Source organism: Ranitomeya imitator, chromosome 5, assembly GCF_032444005.1.
Source record: "Ranitomeya imitator isolate aRanImi1 chromosome 5, aRanImi1.pri, whole genome shotgun sequence".
NCBI classification, from domain to species: Eukaryota; Metazoa; Chordata; class Amphibia; order Anura; family Dendrobatidae; genus Ranitomeya; species Ranitomeya imitator.
The window spans coordinates 368,741,901-368,763,136 of NC_091286.1; the positions used below are offsets into that span (position 1 = coordinate 368,741,901).

General features: G+C 42.1%; 1 protein-coding gene across 1 annotated transcript in view; it reads right to left on the reverse strand.

Moving 5' to 3' along the window:
- The window catches only part of COL19A1 (collagen type XIX alpha 1 chain), a 1,728,692-nt gene that overhangs the window by 1,189,468 nt on the left and 517,988 nt on the right, over window positions 1–21,236 (reverse strand). Inside the window, exon 12 of the mRNA XM_069726653.1 lies at window positions 5,713–5,757. Within this exon, the coding sequence (XP_069582754.1) occupies window positions 5,713–5,757 (45 nt within the window). The remainder of the gene's footprint in view (window positions 1–5,712; window positions 5,758–21,236) is intronic.

Below are 21,236 nucleotides of genomic sequence, written 5' to 3' on the forward strand. Positions count from 1 at the left end.
TCACTTGTGCGGGAGCTCTAATTTGTAGGCACACGGGGGCTCTCCAAACGTGACATGGTGTCCGCTAAAGAGTGGAGCCAATTTTTGATTCAAAAAGTCAAATGGCGCTCCTTCCCTTCCAAGCCCTGCCGTGCGCCCAAACAGTGGTTTACCCCCACATATGAGGTATCAGCGTACTCAGGACAAATTGGACAACAACTTACGTGGTTCAGTTTCTCCTTTTACCATTGGGAAAATAAAAAAATTGTTGCTAAAAGATAATTTTTGTGACTAAAAAGTTAAATGTTCATTTTTTCCTTCCATGCTGCTTCTGCTGCTGTGAAGCACCTGAAGGGTTAATAAACTTCTGGAATGTGGTTTTGAGTACCTTGAGGGGTGCAGTTTTTAGAATGGTGTCACTTTTGGGTATTTTCAGCCATATAGACCCCTCAAACTGACTTCAAATGTGAGGTGGTCCCTAAAAAAATGGTTTTGTAAATTTCGTTGTAAAAATGAGAAATCGCTGGTCAAATTTTAACCCTTATAACTTCCTAGCAAAAAAAAATTTTGTTTCCAAAATTGTGCTGATGTAAAGTAAACATGTGGGAAATGTTATTTATTAACTATTTTGTGTCACATAACTCTCTGGTTTAACAGAATAAAAATTCAAAATGTGAAAATTGCAAAATTTTCAAAATTTTCGCCAAATTTCCGTTTTTATCTCAAATAAACGCATAATTTATTGACCTAAATTTACCACTAACATGAAGCCCAATATGTCACGAAAAAACATTCTCAGAACCGCTAGGATCCATTGAAGCGTTCCTGAGTTATTACCTCATAAAGGGACACTGGTCAGAATTGCAAAAAACGGCAAGGTCTTTAAGGTCAAAATAGGCTGGGTCATGAAGGGGTTAAGAAGGTGGTAATCAATACAAGGTCTCAAAGAACCATCCTTCTTGGCCACAAAAAAGAACCCTGCTCCTAACGGTGATGACAACGGGCGAATATGGCCTTTCTCCAAGGATTCCTTTATATAACTCCGCATAGCGGCGTGTCCTGGCACAGATAAATCGGCCCTTATGAAACTTACTACCAGGAATCAAATTAATTGCACAATCGCAATCCCTGTGAGGAGGTAGGGCACTGGCTTTGGGCTCATCAAATACATCGCGATAATCCGACAAAAACTCTGGAACTTCAGAAGGAGTGGAAGACGAAATAGACAAAAATGGAACATCACCATGTACCCCCTGGCAACCCCAGCTGGACACAGACATAGATTTCCAGTCCAATACTGGATTATGAACCTGTAGCCATGGCAACCCCAAAACGACCACATCATGCAGATTATGCAACACCAGAAAGCGGATATCCTCCTGATGTGCAGGAGCCATGCACATGGTCAATTGGGTCCAATACTGAGGCTTATTCTTGGCCAAAGGCGTAGCATCAATTCCTCTCAATAGAATAGGATACTGCAAGGGCTCCAAGAAAAAACCACAGCGCCTAGCATACTCCAAGTCCATCAAATTCAGGGCAGCGCCTGAATCCACAAATGCCATAACAGAATAGGATGACAAAGAGCAAATCAGAGTAACAGACAATAGAAATTTAGACTGTACCGTACCAATGGTGGCAGACCTAGCGAACCGCTTAGCGCGCTTAGGACAATCGGAGATAGCATGAGTGGCATCACTACAGTAAAAACATAGCCCATTCCGACGTCTGTGTTCTTGCCGTTCAGCTCTGGTCAAAGTCCTATCACATTGCATAGGCTCAGGTCTATGCTCAGATAATACCGCCAAATGGTGCACAGCTTTACGCTCATGCAAGCGTCGGTCGATCTGAATGGCCAAGGACATAGACTCATTCAGACCAGCAGGCATGGGAAACCCCACCATGACATCCTTAAGGGCTTCAAAGAGACCCTTTCTGAAGATTGCTGCCAGGGCACATTCATTCCACTGAGTGAGCACAGACCACTTTCTAAACTTCTGACAATATATCTCCACTTCATCCTGACCCTGACACAGAGCCAGCAAGATTTTCTCTGCCTGATCCACTGAATTAGGTTCGTCATAAAGCTATCCAAGCGCCAGGAAAAACGCATCAACATCACGCAATGCCGGATCTCCTGGCGCAAGGGAAAATGCCCAGTCTTGAGGGTCACCACGTAACAAAGATATAATGATCTTTACTTGTTGAACAGGGTCACCTGAGGAGCGAGGCTTCAAGGCAAGAAACAATTTACAATTATTTTTGAAATTCAAGAACTTAGATCTATCACCAAAAAACAAATCAGGAATTGGAATCCTAGGCTCCGACATCGGATTCTGAACCACAAAATCTTGAATGTTTTGTATCCTTGTAGTGAGATTATCCATCCAAGAGGACAGACCTTGAATGTCCATGTTTAAACCAGTGTCCTGAACCACCGAGAGGTAAAGGGGAAAATAGAGACAAAACACACTGCAAAGAAAAAAAAATGGTCTCAGAACTTCTCTTATCCCTCTATTGAGATGCATTAGTACTTTGGGCCACCTGTACTGTTATGACCTTGTGGTCAGGACAATAATGGACCAGGTGGTTAAGAGCACACGGAATGACCTGATAGTTACTGATAATAAGGACGAGCTCTGGGACGTGGGAACTCTGCTGACCGCAATCCCTAAACCTATCAAACACACTAGAAATAGCCGTGGATTGCGCCTAACGCTCCCTATGCAACTCGGCACAGCCTAAGAAACTAGCTAGCCCTGAAGATAGAAAAATAAAGCCTACCTTGCCTCAGAGAAATTCCCCAAAGGAAAAAGCAGCCCCCCACATATAATGACTGTGAGTAAAGATGAAAATACAAACACAGAGATGAAATAGATTTAGCAAAGTGAGGCCCGACTTACTGAACAGACCAAGGATAGGAAAGGTTACTTTGCGGTCAGCACAAAAACCTACAAAAAGACCATGCAGAGGACGCAAAAAGACCCTCCGCACCGACTCACGGTGCGGAGGCGCTCCCTCTGCGTCCCAGAGCTTCCAGCAAGCAAGACAACAAATTAAAAAGCAAGCTGGACAGAAAAATAGCAAACCAAAGAAATACAAGCTGGAACTTAGCTTCTGATGGAAGACAGGTCACAAGAACGATCCAGGAGTGAACAGACCAATACTGGAACATTGACAGGTGGCATGGAGCAAAGATCCAAGTGGAGTTAAATAGAGCAGCAGCTAACGAATTAACCTCATCACCTGTGAAACTCAGAAACACCCACCAGAGGAAGTCCATGGACAGAACCAGCCGAAGTACCATTCATGACCACAGGAGGGAGCCCGACAACAGAATTCACAACAAACCCCCTCATGTACTGTTTATCTTAATATGTTGTTATATATTATTCTAAATAGTATATAGTAAATTCTCCAAAGAGGAATGAATAAATATTGTGAAATTTTTGCAGCGTAATTAAGGTTTTTTAGGTCATAATCAATAGGAATCTGTTAACCATGATACAGTGAAACTTTTTCCCTAGTCTGCAAAAAAAGAATGCTCCTATTTATTTGAGCTATGAACAAAAAGCCAAAGGACAACATAAAAAAATCTATAAATGTAAAATTATAGGCAAGATCCCAGTAAAGATATTATGATAAGTACATGATGCCTCAAACTGAACATGATCTCAATCTCAATAGCACAATAATACAGGAATGGCAGCAACAACTGCAAATTTATATCCATGACATCAACCAACGCATCTCAAATCTCCTAAAAATTTGACACAGCTGCTAAGGCACTTGTAAATAATTAACAAGTCATTCCAAGCTGGAGAAAGGTGCCCATCTCAAGAAATCAAAACCTATTTGCAAAGCTTAACAGATACTACAGATAGTCAAAAAGGGCTATTTTCGGAAATGTAGATGATAACACCATGAAACCTCTTGAAGCTGGAATTATCTTGCCTCAAGCTTTAGGTCCCTCTAGAGAGGTGGAGAAACCAAGTCGTTTCATATTACTCTTCTCTTTATAGTTTAATATGGATATTGGAATTTGCATTCCTATGAAATATAGCAGCTCCAGTAGTATAAGTTTGCCAGAAGCATAAAATAAAATATAAATACTTGAATCAATTTTCAGCCATGACGGCTCAAAATGCAATTTAGTAACTATTGTGGTATTCATGTGCATTTGATAAATGGTGTATTTCAGTGTACTTCATTCTGATCTATGGTGCTACAGTGACTTATCTCACATTCTATTGCATTTCTAGGAAATGCGGCCTTTTATTATCATATTACAGGGTCACTTACTATATTCCCTTATTAATATCTCATCAGCCATGCATTGTATACCATTGTATTAACCTAGTGCTACAAAATGTCAACCACAATGTAGTGATATATTAGATTTTATTATTTGACTGTTTTACATTAAGAAGACTACATTGTTGAAACTGGTAATAGAAACCATTTAAGTTTGCAGGTCTGTACAATATCCTGCATGTAATTGATTTGCTTTTTTATACTTTTTTTTATATTTTTCATGAACAGTCGAACACACAATTTATTCATTTTAGGTCAGCTATATCTTTCTCCACGTGTCTATAGTTAGATACAGGAAATATGCTTATACGGTCAGAGGATTTTCAGACAGCTTGATTCATTTCATTTGATAAACATTATTATAAAATATATGTTTCCTTGACCTTGAAAAATTAACCCAAATCAGTGGCCACAAGGGATTTCCCTCCTAAGTCGCTGTACACTGCCTGTTTTCAAGTGTAATCCATCCTTAGCAGCAGAGCAGCAGAGATGCCAAGACAAAATTATAGTAAATTTGTATGCTGGTGGTTTTCGTCTCTCTGATATTGCTCTGCTGACTGTTAAACTTCTTACAGGCAAAATATAGCAAGTCACATTGAAGACTATAGAATTCATTCACGATAAGTGTCAGGATAAAGAAATTATTTTGGTTCAACACATAAAAATACCAACCAGTTCAAGGTCATTTAACCCCCTTTCTGACCAGGCACATTTTGGGTGGTTTTAGTACATGCGTTAGGAATAAAGACCTAAGACATTTTCTCATTCAGATATTGAAGAACTTTTTTTACATTTTTAATTCTATGTGGAGCTTTTTTATGTTACTTTCATACTATTTTAAAAAGTAAAATGCTGATATCAATGGGGAAATAAAGGGAAAAAAGTCTATTAAAATACATTTTAAAATGTCTTCCCCCTTTCTGTCACAATTATGTTTATAGATTGGATGTCTTTTTTTCAATAGAGATAGGGCTGGTAACAGTTGTTTGGATTGAGGATTTTTGGTAAATGTGCTTTTCTTTTTTTTTTTACTTATGTATTTTTCATTTATTTATCCTTTTCATTGAGCTTTTCAACATTTAAATACTTTTCTTTTTATTCTGTTTTCGCTTGTAACTGGGGCTGGTAAAGTCAGCTTCCAGGATGCAGAACAGAGCTGTCTAGATCTCTTAGGACCCAGTGGCTACTTCTCTCTCCCAACACCTGGTGATCACATAGCTGCTCTGTCCAGAGGAGGAAGTGCTATTACGGCTTTCTATTGCTGCATACATATTAGCACTGTATATAAAGTGATCTGCATAGCAGAGGTGGTAATAAACCATCTCTGCCTTCTCTATGTGAGTCTGACTGTGGTTAACAATGTTGATAAAGAGAGCTGGACCTTGGGTTTTATTTGAGCAAACAAGAAGAGATACATACCACATCTCCTTTTTCTCCTTTAGTACCATCAAGACCAGGATCTCCCTGTCCCAAAAAAAAACAAGTGATAAATAAATGACATACTTTATGTCTGTATTAGAGACACAATGTACATTTTTTTAAATAATTACAAAAATAAAAAGGTTATACGGTATACCTACTACCACATGAGTAAGTTAAAAAAAAGTCCCCAGAAAGATACAAGCAAGTCACTAACATATTTAATAAATATTAACTATATGCAATTGTAATGCTAACTTGATGAACACGTCCATTGAGTTGTAAATAGCTTTTTCTTTGTGTTTTCTTTGGATAATTCTTAATCATCTTTAAGTTAACCATTTAAGGACCAATGTCTATTCGCATTCAGTTACATATTAGTTTTATTGAAAAAGACTAACACCTCTCCACCCTATTTGGATGGGCAGCAAGCCACAAAGTTGGAATCCAACATTTAACAAAATCATACATAGAGTTGTGCCTATTCTGCATAACCCCTAGAAGTGAGCAAACACAAACACATCACCCTTGTCATTTAACCCCTTAGTGACAGAGCCAATTTGGTACTTAATGACCAGGCCAATTTTTGCAATTCTGACCACTGTCACTTTATGAGGTTATAACTCTGGAACGCTTCAACGGATCCCGCTGATTCTGAGATTGTTTTTTCGTGACATATTGTACTTCATGTTAGTGGTAACATTTCTTCGATATTACTTGCGATTATTTATGAAAAAAATGGAAATATGGCGAAAATTTTTAAAATTTTGCAATTTTCAAACTTTGTATTTTTATGCCCTTAAATCAGAGAGATATGTCATGAAAAATAGTTAATAAATAACATTTCCCACATGTCTACTTTACATCAGCACAATTTTGGAAACAAAATTTTTTTTTGTTAGGGAGTTATAAGGGTTAAAAGTTGACCAGCAATTTCTCATTTTTACAACACCATTTTTTTTTAGGGACCACATCACATTTGAAGTCATTTTGAGGGGTCTATATGATAGAAAATAATGAAGTGTGACACCATTCTAAAAACTACACCCCTCAAGGTTCTCAAAACCACATTCAAGAAGTTTATTAACCCTTTACGTGCTTCACAGGAACTGAAACAATGTGGAAGGAAAAAATGAACATTTAACTTTTTTTTGCAAACATCTTAATTCAGAACCATTTTTTTTATTTTCACAAGTGTAAAAACAGAAATGTAACCATAAATTTTGTTATGCAATTTCTCCTGAATACGCCAATACCCCATATGTGGGGGTAAACCACTGTTAGGGCGCACCGCAGAACTTAGAAGTGAAGGAGCGCCGTTTGACTTTTTCAATGCAGAATTGGCTGGAATTGAGATCGGACACCATGTCACATTTAGAGAGCCCCTGATGTACCTAAACAGTGGAAACTCCCCACAAGTGACAGCATTTTGGAAACTAGACCCCTTAAGGAACTTATGTAGATGTGTGGTGAGCACTTTGAACCCCCAAGTGCTTCACAGAAGTTTATAACGTAGAGCCGTGAAAAAAAAAATTGCATTTTTTCTACAAAAATGATCTTTTTGCCCACAAATTTTTATTTTCACAAGGGTAACAGGAGAAATTAGACCACTAAAGTTGTTGTGCAATTTCTCCTGAGTACGTCGATACCCAATATGTGGGGGTAAACCACTGTTTGGGCGCACCGCAGAGCTTGGAAGAGAAAGAGTGCCGTTTTACTTTTTCAATGTAGAATTGGCTGGAATTGAGATCGGACGCCATGTCGCGTTTGGAGAGCCCCTGATGTGCCTAAACAGTAGAAATCCCCCACAAGTGACCCCATTTTGGAAACTAGACCCCCCATGGAACTTATCTAGATGTGTGGTGAGAACCTTGAATGCCCAAGTGCTTCACAGAAGTTTATAATGCAGAGCCGTGAAAATAAAAAATATTTTTTTTTCCACATAAAAGATTTTTTAGCCACCAAATTTTTATTTTCACAAGGGTAACAAGAGAAATTGGACCCCAAAAGTTGTTGTCCAATTTGTCCTGAGTATGCTGGTACCCCATATGTGGGGGTAAACCACTGTTTGGGCACACGGCAGAGCTCGGAAGGAAGGAGCGCCGTTTTGGAATGCAGACTTTGATAGAATGGTCTGCGGGTATTATGTTGCGTTTGCAGAGCCCCTGATGTACCTAACCAGTAGAAACCCTCCACAAGTGACCCCATTTTGGAAACTAGACCCCCCAAGGAACTTATCTAGATGTGTGGTGAGAACTTTGAATGTCCAAGTGCTTCACAGAAGTTTAGAATGCAGAGTCGTGAAAATAAAAAATATTATTTTTTTCCACAAAAAAGATATTGTAGCCCCCAAGTTTTTATTTTCACAAGGGTAACAGGAGAAATTGGACTGCAATAGTTGTTGTCCAATTTATCCCGAGTACGCTGATGCGCCATATGTGGGGGTAAACCACTGTTTGGGCGCACGGCAGAGCTCGGAAGGGAAGGAGCGCCTTTTTGGAATGCAGACTTTGATAGAATGGTCTGTGGGCATTATGTTGCGATTGCAGAGCCCCTGATGTACCTAAACTGTAGTAACCCCCCACAAGTGACCCCATTTTGGAAACTAGACCCCCCAAGGAACTTATCTAGATGTGTGGTGAGAACTTTGAATGCCCAAGTGCTTCACAGAAGTTTAGAATGCAGAGTCGTGAAAATAAAAAATATTATTTTTTTCACAAAAAAGATTTTGTAGCCCCCAAGTTTTTATTTTCACAAGGGTAACAAGAGAAATTGGACCCCAGAAGTTGTTGTCCAATTTATCCCGAGTACGCTGATGCCCCATATGTGGGGGTAACCCACTGTTTGGGCGCACGGCAGAGCTCAGAAGGGAGGGAGCACCATTTGACTTTTTGAGCGCAAAATTGGCTGTCGTATTTGGAGACCCCCTGATGTACCTAAACAGTGGAAACCCCCCAATTCTAGCTCCAACCCTAACCCCAACACACCCCTAACCCTAATCCCAACCTCATCCATAATCCTAATCACTAACCCTAACCATAATCACAAGCCTTACCCCAAAACAACCCTAATGTCAACCCTAACCATAACCCTAATCAAAACCCTAAATCCAACACACCCCTAATCCTAATCTCAACCCTAACCTCAAACCTAACCCTAATCCCAATACACCCCTAATCACAACCCTAACCTTAACCCTAATCCTAAACCTAACCCTAATCCCAAGCGTAACCCTAATGCCAACCCTAACCCTAATACGAACCCTAATCCAAACCCTAACCCTAATCCCAGCTCTAACCCTAACTTTAGCCCCAACCCTAGCCCTAACTTTAGCCCCAACCCTAACCCTAGCCCTAGGGCTACTTTCACACTTGCGTCGTTTGGCATTCCGTCGCAATCCGTCGTTTTGGACAAGAAACGGATCCTGCAAATGTGCCCGCAGGATGCGTTTTTTGCCCATAGACTTGTATTGCCGACAGATCGTGACGGATGGCCACACGTCGCGTCCGTCGTGCACTGGATCAGTTGTGTTTTGGCGGAGCGTCGGCACAAAAAAAGTTCAATGAAATGTTTTTTTGTACGTCGCATCCGCCATTTCTGACCGCGCATGCGTGGCCGTAACTCCGCCCCCTCCTCCCCAGGACATAGATTGGGCAGCGGATGTGTTGAAAAACTACAGCTGCTGCCCACGTTGTGCACAATTTTCACAACGTGCGTCGGTATGTCGGGCCGACGCATTGCGACGGCCCCGTACCGACGTAAGTGTGAAAGAAGCCTAACCCTAAGTTTAGCCCCAACCCTAACCCTAAATTTAGCCCCAACCCTAACCCTAAATTTAGCCCCAACCCTAGCCCTACCCCTAACCTAACCCTACCCCTACCCCTAACCCTAACCTAACCCTACCCCTAACCCTACCCCTAACCCTACCCCTAACCTAACCCTAACCCTACCCCTAACCTAACCCTACCCCTAACCCTACCCCTAACCTAACCCTACCCCTAACCCTACCCCTAACCCTAACCCTACCCCTACCCCTAACCCTACCCCTAACCCTACCCCTAACCCTAACCTAACCCTAACCCTACCCCTAACCCTAACCTAACCCTACCCCTAACCCTAACCCTACCCCTAACCCTATCGTTAGGATCGTGCTCTTTGGGGTCTCGGCTACCCCCGACAGCCGAGACCCCAAAGATTCTCCCGGTGCCGGCCGGCGGGCGCACTGCGCATGCGCCCGCCATTTTGAAGATGGCGGCGCCCACCGGGAGACACGAGGAGCATCGGGGGAGCTAGGTGAGTATTGGGGGGCCACCTGGGACCCCTTTTCTCTGTCCTCCGATGTGCGATCACATCGGAGGACAGAGAAATTAAAAAGAGATCGCTTTTTTTTTTTTTTTTTTTTGCGATCGCCGGTAAACGGTTAATTACCGGCGATCGCAAATGCGGGGTGGGTTAAAAACCCCCCGAATCATGTTCTCTGGGGTCTCGGCTACCCTCGGCAGCCGAGACACCGGAGAAAATCGGCCTCTGGGGGGCGCTATGGACTTTTTCCACAGCGCCGTTAATTAACGGCGCTGTGGTTTAAGTACCCTTAGCGGCCGCCGTTAAAAGGCGTATCGGCGGTCGCTAAGGGGTTAAAAAAAAATCTTAGCTTAGGTAGCGCTCTCTTGTTTTCTCTCTCCCTCTTCAGCTTCTTGTGATCATATATCTATATTAGTTTTATGGCTATACAGCTTTTTTCAACCTTGTTATCTTTTGAGCAATTTGTATTTTAAACCCCTTCAATGCAGAATAATTATTCATTTTTGTGCTTTTGTTTTTCCGTCGCACTGAGAACCCCAACACAGGGAGAAAATAAACTTTGTTTCTCCCAGCAGCCTTGTTCATTCAGTCATAGGGGTTGCACCGGCAATGTTGAAACTGAATAACAGAGACAGAGAAATATATAGTTTTCCTTTGTCTCTTACCCCAAAATGTGTTCCAGGGTTAAAAGCTATGTTTATCACATACCTTCTTTGAGCACTCAGACTTAAATGGGTTATTCTTGTGAAAACAAGTTATCACCAATCCAAAGAAGAGGTAGAAGAGGTGATATCTTGCTTATCAGTGGGGTATTACTCCTGGGAGAATGGGACACTTATCCACATTAGAATAGAGCAGCAGTGCACATGCTCCTCCCCCCAGCTTTGTTTATTCTCTAAGAGTTTGCGGAGCACTGCATGTGGCTTTCCCGGAAGCCTGAATGGATCACTTGTCAGGCATCCAAAAAAAGAGCCCCTTTGGGGATAAGAATAACCCATGCTACTGATGGGTGCAGATCCTTGGGTTCAGCCCCCAATGATCAGTAAATTATGTCTGGAAAACCCGTGTAAGGGTGTGTAAGAAGAGTGGACCCATTGGATACCTTTTTAAAACAGACCTACTGTACATAGAATGTAAGCTTATTAAATACTAGATGGCAGCCCGATTCTAAAGAATCGGGAGTCTAGAATCCATATATACTTTATTTATTCAAATGTAAGAATAATACAGTTAATAAATAATAGTAAGAAAGAACAAAAATAATAGGCAGTATATGGAGAAAACACCAAACAAAAGTTCAAAATTGGTGTGAAAATGTCACTGAACCACTTCACAACTAAATATATATAGTTTTGGTAAATGGTATTATCATTTTTTTGACGAAATTCGGCAGGAGCCCGCCTCCACGCAGTAGAAACTTGCTGTGAGGTAAAAATTCAAAAATCACACCAAAATGGCGGGCGGAGTGTGTCACAGTACGGTACGTTTCTGATTGGTCACTCACAGCAGGCGGCAACCAATCAGACACTGGACACTGTTGACGTCACTTATCTCCGGACATTAGCTCCGGACATTAGCTCCGGACATTAGCTCCGGACATTAGCTCCGGACAAAGCCACGGAAGTTGGCACAAATTGCAGGAAGTAGTATTCTAGGCAATTAATCTCCGGACATTAGCTCCGGACATTAGCTCCAGACATTAGCTCCGGACAAAGCCACGGAAGTTGGCACAAATTGCAGGAAGTAGTATTCTAGGCAATTATATATTAGATAGCATAATCTTTTTTTTTTGTTTATTAGAGTTGTGTTGTAAAAATAAAATATAATGAATAGGATTTGTATAAACAGAGAGAATTCCAATGCATGGATCAGGCCATATTGTGCACATAAAATTACTGCCAAAAGGTATTTATTTATGTGTTAAACCGTACACCGATACAGTAGCATTTGCTACATACAGTGGACGATTCTAGTTCAATGATTTAAGTTGCACAGAATTGGAACTAACAAAATGTTCTAGACTTTCAAGCACCTGTTTGTCTGTTACATAATTCTACATTTTTGGTCGATGTGGCTTCATGATACATTCAGCTGCTACAATGTCAACATAACTTGTGACAGCGGAGTTCAGAGAAAACAATTTATAAGACGGGTACAGTGTTTGCTAGTTCCAAAATACATTATCCATTTTATCACCCTCATACAATATGTATGTTTTGCATAAAATATATATCCTATGGAAATTGCTATGACAGTGCAGCAATTTTTAAATAATGATAATACAAGGCACAGCGCCATTCAAGTTTTGAATATCACTGTATAGGGACAACATATAAGTGGATGTTGCCTTAAACCAGCGCTGTTGCTCCTTTTTTGTCAATACCAGCACTTTCGCTCCTTCATTGTCAATATGAAGGAACATAAATTGTCAGCATTTCCCAGAGCTGGGGCAAATTATTTTGGTGCCCTAGGCAGATGAAGCTGATGGTGCCCCTTCTCATCCCAATGAACCCTCAACCCCCAAGTAAAGGAATGCGTTAGGGATAAATGTAAAAGTACTAGTGATGAGTGAGTGTACTCGTTGCTTAGGTTTTCCTGAGCACGCTCAGGTGGTCTCCGAATATTTGTACCTGCTCGGAGATTTAGTTTTCATTGCCTCAGCTGCATGATTTACAGCTGCTAGCCAGCCTGAGTACATGTGAGGGTTACCTGGTTGCTAGGGAATCCCCACATGTATTCAAGCTGTCTATCAGCTGTAAATCATGCAGCTGAGGCAACGAAAACTAAATCTCTGAGGAGTTACAAATACTCAGAGACCACCCGAGCGTGCTCGGGAAAACCCGAGCAACAAGTACAATCACTCATCACTGAAAAGGACCCCTAACACAACCCTTACTCCCCCTCCAATGGGTCAGGTAACAAGCTGTGATATCCACCACCAGTACATAAATACAGCACTGAAGGCAACCATCAGTAAATAAATACAACGTCAGTGCATGAATACATCACAATAACCAATGACTGTAAATAAATTCACCAGAACCATCATCAGTACATGCATACGTCACCACAACCACCATCAGTACATGAATACATCATCAAGCATAGTACAGCAATCAACTGTAATGACAAGTCAGTCCCCTATTTACATTTGTATCGAATGAAAATACAACTCCCAGTATGTCCTTAACAATGGTAAGGAAGTGCCGGGAGTGGATGTTATTAGCCTTTTTCAGACTACAGACCATACAGGAGCCACAGTGTGAGACACATCCAGTATCAACAAGTAAACATTTACATCCAGGTACTTTATAAGTGATATCTTCTCTAAGTCGCTTCTTTCTTTTCGTCTCCATCTTGTCCAGACACTATGATGACCTTTTACATCCACAACTCAACTCTGCAGATTCCCTCTTCTCCAGTCTTCTGCTACACATACTTAAATTAAGAGTGTTATTAAAATGCCCTCTCCATAAAAATATCTGTTCATATTATTATCTAAATAAGCCTCCTATGGAATATAGCTTCCACAAAATCCGCCTAAATGAGTTAAAATCACCCCATTATCTACCATTATGAGCTATAACCCTCATACTGATGCTATTATAAACTATAACCACCACATCATCTGCCCTTATGAACCATGGCCTATACCATGCCTGCCTCCTCTCCATATCCATTGTCCACAACAACCTCAATATACACTATGATGTCTACCACATCCCACTATGCAGTATGATGTCCACCACAGCCCCATAATACACAGTATGATGTCCACCACAGCCCCTAAAGAATATAGTCACCACAGCCCCCTATACTGTATGGTCATCACAGTCCCCAATATGGTATACTTTTCACAGCTTCTTTTACAGTATGATGTATCTACAGTCCCAGTATAATATTCCCTACAATTTCCCATATAATATAAAGTTCCACACAGCTCCTTTTGTTATGTTCCCAGTCAGCTCAACGTATGTCGCCAGAGTCATCTCTACATATGTCCCCACAGCAGCTCCACAGCCATCCCCACACCAGTCCCCACAGCCAGCCCCACATAAGTCCCCACAGCCAGCCCCATGTTAGCCCTCATAGCCAGCCCCTTGTATATCCCCAAGGTCAGCCTACAGCCATCTCCTCTTATATCCCCACAGCCAGCCTAATGTCCCCCAAAGCCATCCCCTTAAGCCCTTACAGCTATCCCCACTTTTGTCTACACAGTCAGCCCAACGTGTGTCCCCACAGCTATTCCATCGTATGTCCTCACTGTTTTCCACATAATATAATGTGCTCTACAGCCCATTTTGTTATGTTTCCCATGCCAACTCTTTTTGTTGTGTCCACACAGTCAGCCCCATGTATGTACCCACAACCAGCCTCACGTATTTCCCCACAGCAAGCCCCACAGCCATCCCCTATTATGTCCTCATATCCAGCCCAACATATGTCCCCACAGCAATCCCCTCATATTTCCCCACGGCCAGCCCCCTCATATGTCTACACAACCAACCAAATGTATGTCTCGACAGCCATTCCGTATGTTCCAACAGTTTCCCATTAAATATATCCCCTACAGCCCCTCTTGATGTGTTCACAAAGCCAGCCTAGCGCCATCTCATCTTATATCCTGCCAGCCAGCCTAATGTATGCCCCCAAAGCCATCCCCTCATGTCCCCACAGCCAGCCCCACCTATGTCTACATAGCCAGCCCAACGTATGTCCCCACAGCCATCCCATCGTATGTTCCCACAGTTTCCCATCTATATATATAATTGTCTAAGGTTTTTTCCGTCTGTCTTTCTGTCTGTCTGTCTGTCTGTCCTGGAAATCCCGGCTCTCTGATTGGTCGAGGCCGCCAGGCCTCGACCAATCAGCAACGGGCACAGCGACGATGATGTCATAAAGGACATAGACATCTCACGTTTCTGATTCAGCGACGGGCACAGTATCGATGTAGATGTCATAATGGTTGCCATGGCGACGAAGATGTCATAAAGGTTGCCTCAACCAATCAGCGACGGGCACAGTCTGCCGCGAATTCTGGAATCATCATTGTCCATATACTACGGGGACATGCATATTCTAGAAAACCCGATGCGTTAGAATCGGGCCACAATCTATTATAATATAATGTCCTCCACAGCGCATTTTGTTATGTCTCCAAAGCCAGCTCCTCTTGTCATGTCCACAGTCAGCTCAAAGTATGTCCCCACATCCAGCTCCACATATGTCCCCACAGCCAGCCCCTATTATGTCCCCACAGTCAGCCCAACATATGTCCCCACAGCAATCCCCTCATATTTCCCCAACCCCAGCTCCCATATGTCTACACAGCCAAGCAAACATATGTCTTGACAGCCATTCCGTATGTTCCCACAGTTTCCCATAAAATATAATATCTGCCACAGCCCATCTTGTTATGTCCCCACTGCATCATAGCCAGTTCCACAGCCATTCCCTTGCCAGCCCCCACAGTTTACCCTAGAATATACTGTCCCCCACAGCCTCTTTTATGTCCCAACAGTCTGCCCAACGTATGCCCTCACAGTCAGCTCCACATATGTCCCCATAGCTAGATCCACATATGTCCGTACAGCCAGCTCAACTGCCATCCTCTCACCAATCCCCAAAGCTAGCCCCACAAATATCTCCAAAGACAGCTCCATGTATGTCCCCATAGCCATCCCTTCTTTTAACCCTACAGCTAGCCTCACATATGTCTCCATAGCCATCCCCTCATATGTCCCCACAGCCAGCCCCATGTATGTCCCTGCAAATAAACCCACAGCCATCCCCTCATATTTCCCCACAGCCATCCTCTCTTGTAATGTCCCTCATTCAATGGCAAACCAATATAACAAAAAAAATTTAAAAAGTATAATCCCCTAATCTAGGCTCCAGTTCAGCGCAGCTCTGTCTCCTCTTATATGAAGCACAGCAGTGGATGCTGAATGGCATGATAACATAACTGCATCGCGGCACCCATGTCCGCTGCTTGGGCAGTCTCCAACAGGGCACAGGATGGAAATGACTTGCTTTCTGATGGCGTTCCTGGTGGAGTAGGTTGCTGATTACAGCTCTTCTGCTCCTGTCAAAGGCAGTGCTGACATCAAATGTATTCACGTTGGGCAGTCACAAATGAAATTGTGTGCAGAGAGGGGGCAATGGCTGAGGTGAAGGATGAAAGAGGGGTGAGTAGTTTCAGTGACTGACACTGCTCATCTGTATGCCCGCACTCCAGCCTCACTGTGCAGAATGCCTGTGACCAGAAGGAGGTGCTGTGTGGCTGCAGACTTTCAGAAATGTCACTATTTTAGTCCTCCAAGGTAGGACCCCTTTGGGAAGACAGGAGGTAGAGCCCTAAGTGGGTTTATACCCTGCCTATCTCTTGTCCTGGCCCTGGCTTATCTGTCACGTTCCACCCCTCAGTGTGTCTGGGATGGAGTTACTGTAAAAAAGAAGGAAATATGCGCACTCTAGCTAGGGAGGTGCTGACTGAACATGAAAATATTCCACTGACCGTAATCCAGAGGATAAACAGTAACACTCAAAGTCTCATATAATTTGCAATCTTGCAAATTATATGAGACTCTGAGTGCAACTGTTTATTCTCTGTGATGGAGTTATTGACAGCTCGGCCATCCAATCTGTTATAGGGGTGTGCTGAAGCTGTCGGTACTTTGACTGACAGCTTGGCCATCTAATCTGGTACAGGCGCATGTTGAGCTGTCAATGTGTTAATTGACAGCTCAGCTATTCAGTCTGAGACTGTGAGGCATCGGCTCTCTCCATGTGTTCATTATTCCAGTTAATTGCCATGCTTCTTAACTGAGATGTGTCTCCCAAAACTCTGCCAGATGTACATTCAGCTACCAAAAAATGAGTATAAAATACCCACAGACCACTATAGCAAGAGATGTCATAAAATCAATAAAGTTTATTGAATAATTCATTTAAAATTAATACATAGTACCATGTGCAAATTTTCAAAGAGAACAAGACAAAAGACCATGTACAGTGAAGATGTCATACATAGCTGAAATATTTAACATATAGCATTGGAAACCCTAAGTAATGAATCTACCCCATGTGAGATTCCCGAAGACATCCTATAAGGTAATTGTATATATATAGTACCTGGACGATGAGACTCATAACATGCAGGGCGCTAATAAAGGTATGAAACAGGTTCAATGCTTACCCATAATGGTGTATCACTGCACCGGAACGCCCCGACGCGCGTTTCGCCCACGTGCTTTATCAAGGGGAGCTATATATATTTGTCCACTATTATTTATACGGCTGGATATTAGCAATGGAGAAGCAATTATGAGAATGCTGCTGGCCGAGATTGTGTATATCTGTTTTTTGTATCTGTATCTTGACAGATGTACATTCAGCCTGTGAGGTTTGTGCTTTCCTGTGCCTTGAGTTCTGCACGCTTGATCTGTTTCCTGATCTTGGACTTCATTCTGACCATGCACCTGTTTAACCCCTTCAGCTCTGATTTGTTATCCTCCTAGTACTCTGACCTTGGAACGCTACCTGGATACACTTTTGTCTCTTCCTTCTGTTTATGACGTACCCTCCTGGCTTCTGACTTGGACTCCTTGACCACTCTGACTCATGGCTTGGCCGTGAGAATTGACTAGCGTCACTATATCATAATGATGTGTCATGACTTTATAAGAAAGAAAAAAAAGGTTATTGCATTTCAGAGGGGGAATTTATGGCAGTCCCCGTAATGTCCTACTTTCTTTCAATATTTATTATTTTTGTTTTATATTATCATTATTAGTGATGATGAGCGAATGTGCTTGGACAAGGCATTATCTGAGTGTGCTTATATGCTAACCAAGTGTCTTCAGCATGCTCGAAAAATTTGTTTGAGTCCCCGCTGCTGCATGTCTCTTGGCTGTTGGATATGCATGGATTGCCCAACAAACAGGCATTCTATGCATGTGTTTCGGTTGTCGAACAGCAGTGAGACATGCAGCTGCGGGGACTCGAACATATTTTTCGAGCACGCAGAAAACACTAGGTTAGCACACGAGCATGCTTGGATAACTGCCCTATCCGAGCACATTTGCTCATCACTAAGCATTATGTTCTCCTCAATAAATACAATACAATATACTTTTTAGGAATATAAAACAATTCTAGATATTCTGTGTTATCATTTTCAAAGTATCACATTTATCATTCATCTATTTTAAGAATTAGAATCTGAAGGAACAATAAAGCCTTTTTTTAAAGACCCTAACCTAAGATCAGTATCTAAACTAACTTTCTATTTAATCTCTGACCTTTCCATTGTGGAAACTAAAAAGGATTTGAACTCCGGAAAATAAATGTCTATAGATAGCAGATAAGGTTTCAAAGATGCACTAGATTATAGTTCTAGAAAGGCTGGTGTCATTGATAAATGCTAAATCTAGTCACCTCATGAGTATTTAAATCCTTCTTTCATATAAACTGTTGCCGACATAAAGGGTTGTTATATTTAGAAAAAATATATGTTTTAGTAATTGGTAGTTACAGTATTTAAGTAGAAAAGGTAACATCAAATGTTCATTAAAATTGTTTAGTTTTGCTTGAAATTTTTTTATTTGCTTAATTGATGATATGCTTACCTTTTCTGGAAATTAGTTAACACCTCCCAGATTTAGTACATAACAGTACATCCTAAGTTGGATCTGTATATATGGAGTAGGCTCAAGAGCTATCAGCATGTGTGTGGAACAGCAGCAACCAGAAAAATCTCCTAACAATGCTGTTTATTGTTTAACCATTTGAATGCTGTTGTCAGTGTCTGACAGTGGCATGTAAATGGATTGATGGGTGTACACATGCTGGGCTTCATAGCAAAATGCAATTTTGTCTATATATTGCAATACTGTGTTATTGCAGTATTTAGAACAAGTGATTAGATGATTTGAAGTTCAAATCCCTCAAAGAAAATCTGTCGCCAGGTTGTTGCTACCCCTTTTGACAAAAGGATGATATAAGGGCATAGACCCTGATTCCAGGAGATATATCACCTACTTTCCTGGGTGCTGCAGTTTTGATTGATTAATAATTTCTGCACATCAACCAGTTCTCTGTATGCTGATCTAAATGTAATCCTACCCACACAACTGATTGGCATCTTTCTGTGTACACTGTGCATAGGTGGAAATCTGCCAATCAGCATTGGTGATGTGGTTGGACTAGCTGACAGCAGGCTAAGTAGTCTTCCTGTAAAAATGTACTGCTATTGATACTACTAAAACGACAGCAAGCATCCCAGTAAGTGATAACTTTATTTATTTATTTTACTCACTTATATAGCGCCATTAATTCCACAGCACTTTCCAAACATTATTGACACTGTCCCCTTTGAGGCTCACAATCTAGATTCCCTATCAGTATGTCTTTGGAATGTTGAAGGAAACCGGAGAACCCGGAGGAAACCCATGCAAACACAGGGAGAACATACAAACGCTTTGCACATCACAGGATTCAGGATATGTGCCGTTGAAATATGCAGCTTTCAGATTAGTTAGCAATAAAATGGTGACAAATTCCCATAAAAAAAAGAAAAAAAAACGCTAAAAAGAAAGTTTGAATCATTCATTTTTCCCCTATAAAAATTAAATGTATTTCATATTATTATTATTGTTATTATTTACAGTATTTATGTAGCACCACTGATTTCCATGGTGCTGCACATGAGAAGGGGTTACATAAAAATTACAGATATCACTTACAGTAAACAAACTAACAATGACAGACTGATACAGAGAGGAGAGGACGCTGCCCTTGTGGGCTTACATTCTACAGGATGGTGGGGAACGAGACAGTAGGTTGGGGGGTTACAGCAGCTCCGGTGTTGGTGAGGAAGTAGCTCCAGTAGTGGAAAGGAGGCAGTGGGGTCATTGCACGATGTTACCTTTCTTGAAGAGGTGGGTTTTCAGGTTCTGTCTGAAGGATCCAAATGTGGTTGATAGTCGGACGTGTTGGGGCACAGAATTCCAGAGGATCTTGGATTTTTGGGAGACGTCTTGGAGGCGATTAGGTGAGGAGTGAATAAGTGTGGAGGCGAGAAGGAGGTCTTGGGAGGACCGGAAATTACGTGAGGGAAGATATCGGGAGATTAGTTCAGAGATATAGCGAGGAGACAGGTTATGGATGGCTTTGTAGGTCAGTATTAGTAATTTGAACTGAATACGCTGAGGGAAAGGGAGCCAGTGAAGAGATTTGCACAGGGGAGAAGGGAGGAGTAGTGAGGAGAGAGGTGAATTAGTCGGGCAGCAGAGTTATGGATGGACTGGAGAGGTGCAAGGGTGTTAGCAGGGAGGCCGCAGAAAAGGATGTTGCAGTAGTCGAGGAGGGAGATGATGAGGGCATGCACAAGCATTTTAGATTGAGGGTTGAGGAAATGTCGGATTCTGGAAATATTTTTGGGCTGGAGGCGACAGGAGGTGGAAAGTGCTTGGATGTGTGGTTTGAAGGACAGGGCAGAGTCAAGGGTTACTCTGAGACAGCGGACTTCCGGTACGGGGGAAAGTGTGATGTCATTTATTGTGATAGATAGATCAGGTAAGGAAGATCTGTGAGATGGAGGAAAGATTATGAGTTTAGATTTGTCCACATTGAGTTTGAGGAAGCGAGAGGAGAAGAAGGAGGATATGGCTGATAGACACTCTGGGATTCTGGACAGCAGAGAGGTGGCGTCTGGGCCAGAGAGGTAGATCTGAGTGTCATCAGCATAAAGGTGGTACTGGAAGCCATGGGACTTTATTAGTTATCCCAGGCTAAGGGTATAGATTGAGATGAGTAGGGGTCCTAGAACAGAGCCTTGGAGGACACCAACAGAGAGAGGATGGGGTGAGGAGATAGTGTGGGAGTGGGAGACACTGAATCTGCAGTTCGAAAGGTATGAGGAGATCCAGGATAGGGTGAGGTCTTTGATGCCAAAGGAAGAGAGGATCTGTAGTAGGAGGCAGTGGTCCACTGTATCGAAATCAGAGGACAGTAGTGTCTTTTAGCTTTGGCTGTAAGTAGGTCGTTAGTAATTTTGGTCAGGGCAGTCTCAGTGAAATGATGGGACGAAAACCATATTGTAGATTGTCAATGAGCAAGTTAGATGAGAGGTGGGAGGAAAGTTCAGTGTGGACATGCTGCTTCAGGAGTTTGGAAGTGAATGGGAGCAGCGATATTGAGTGATAGCTGGACATAGTGGT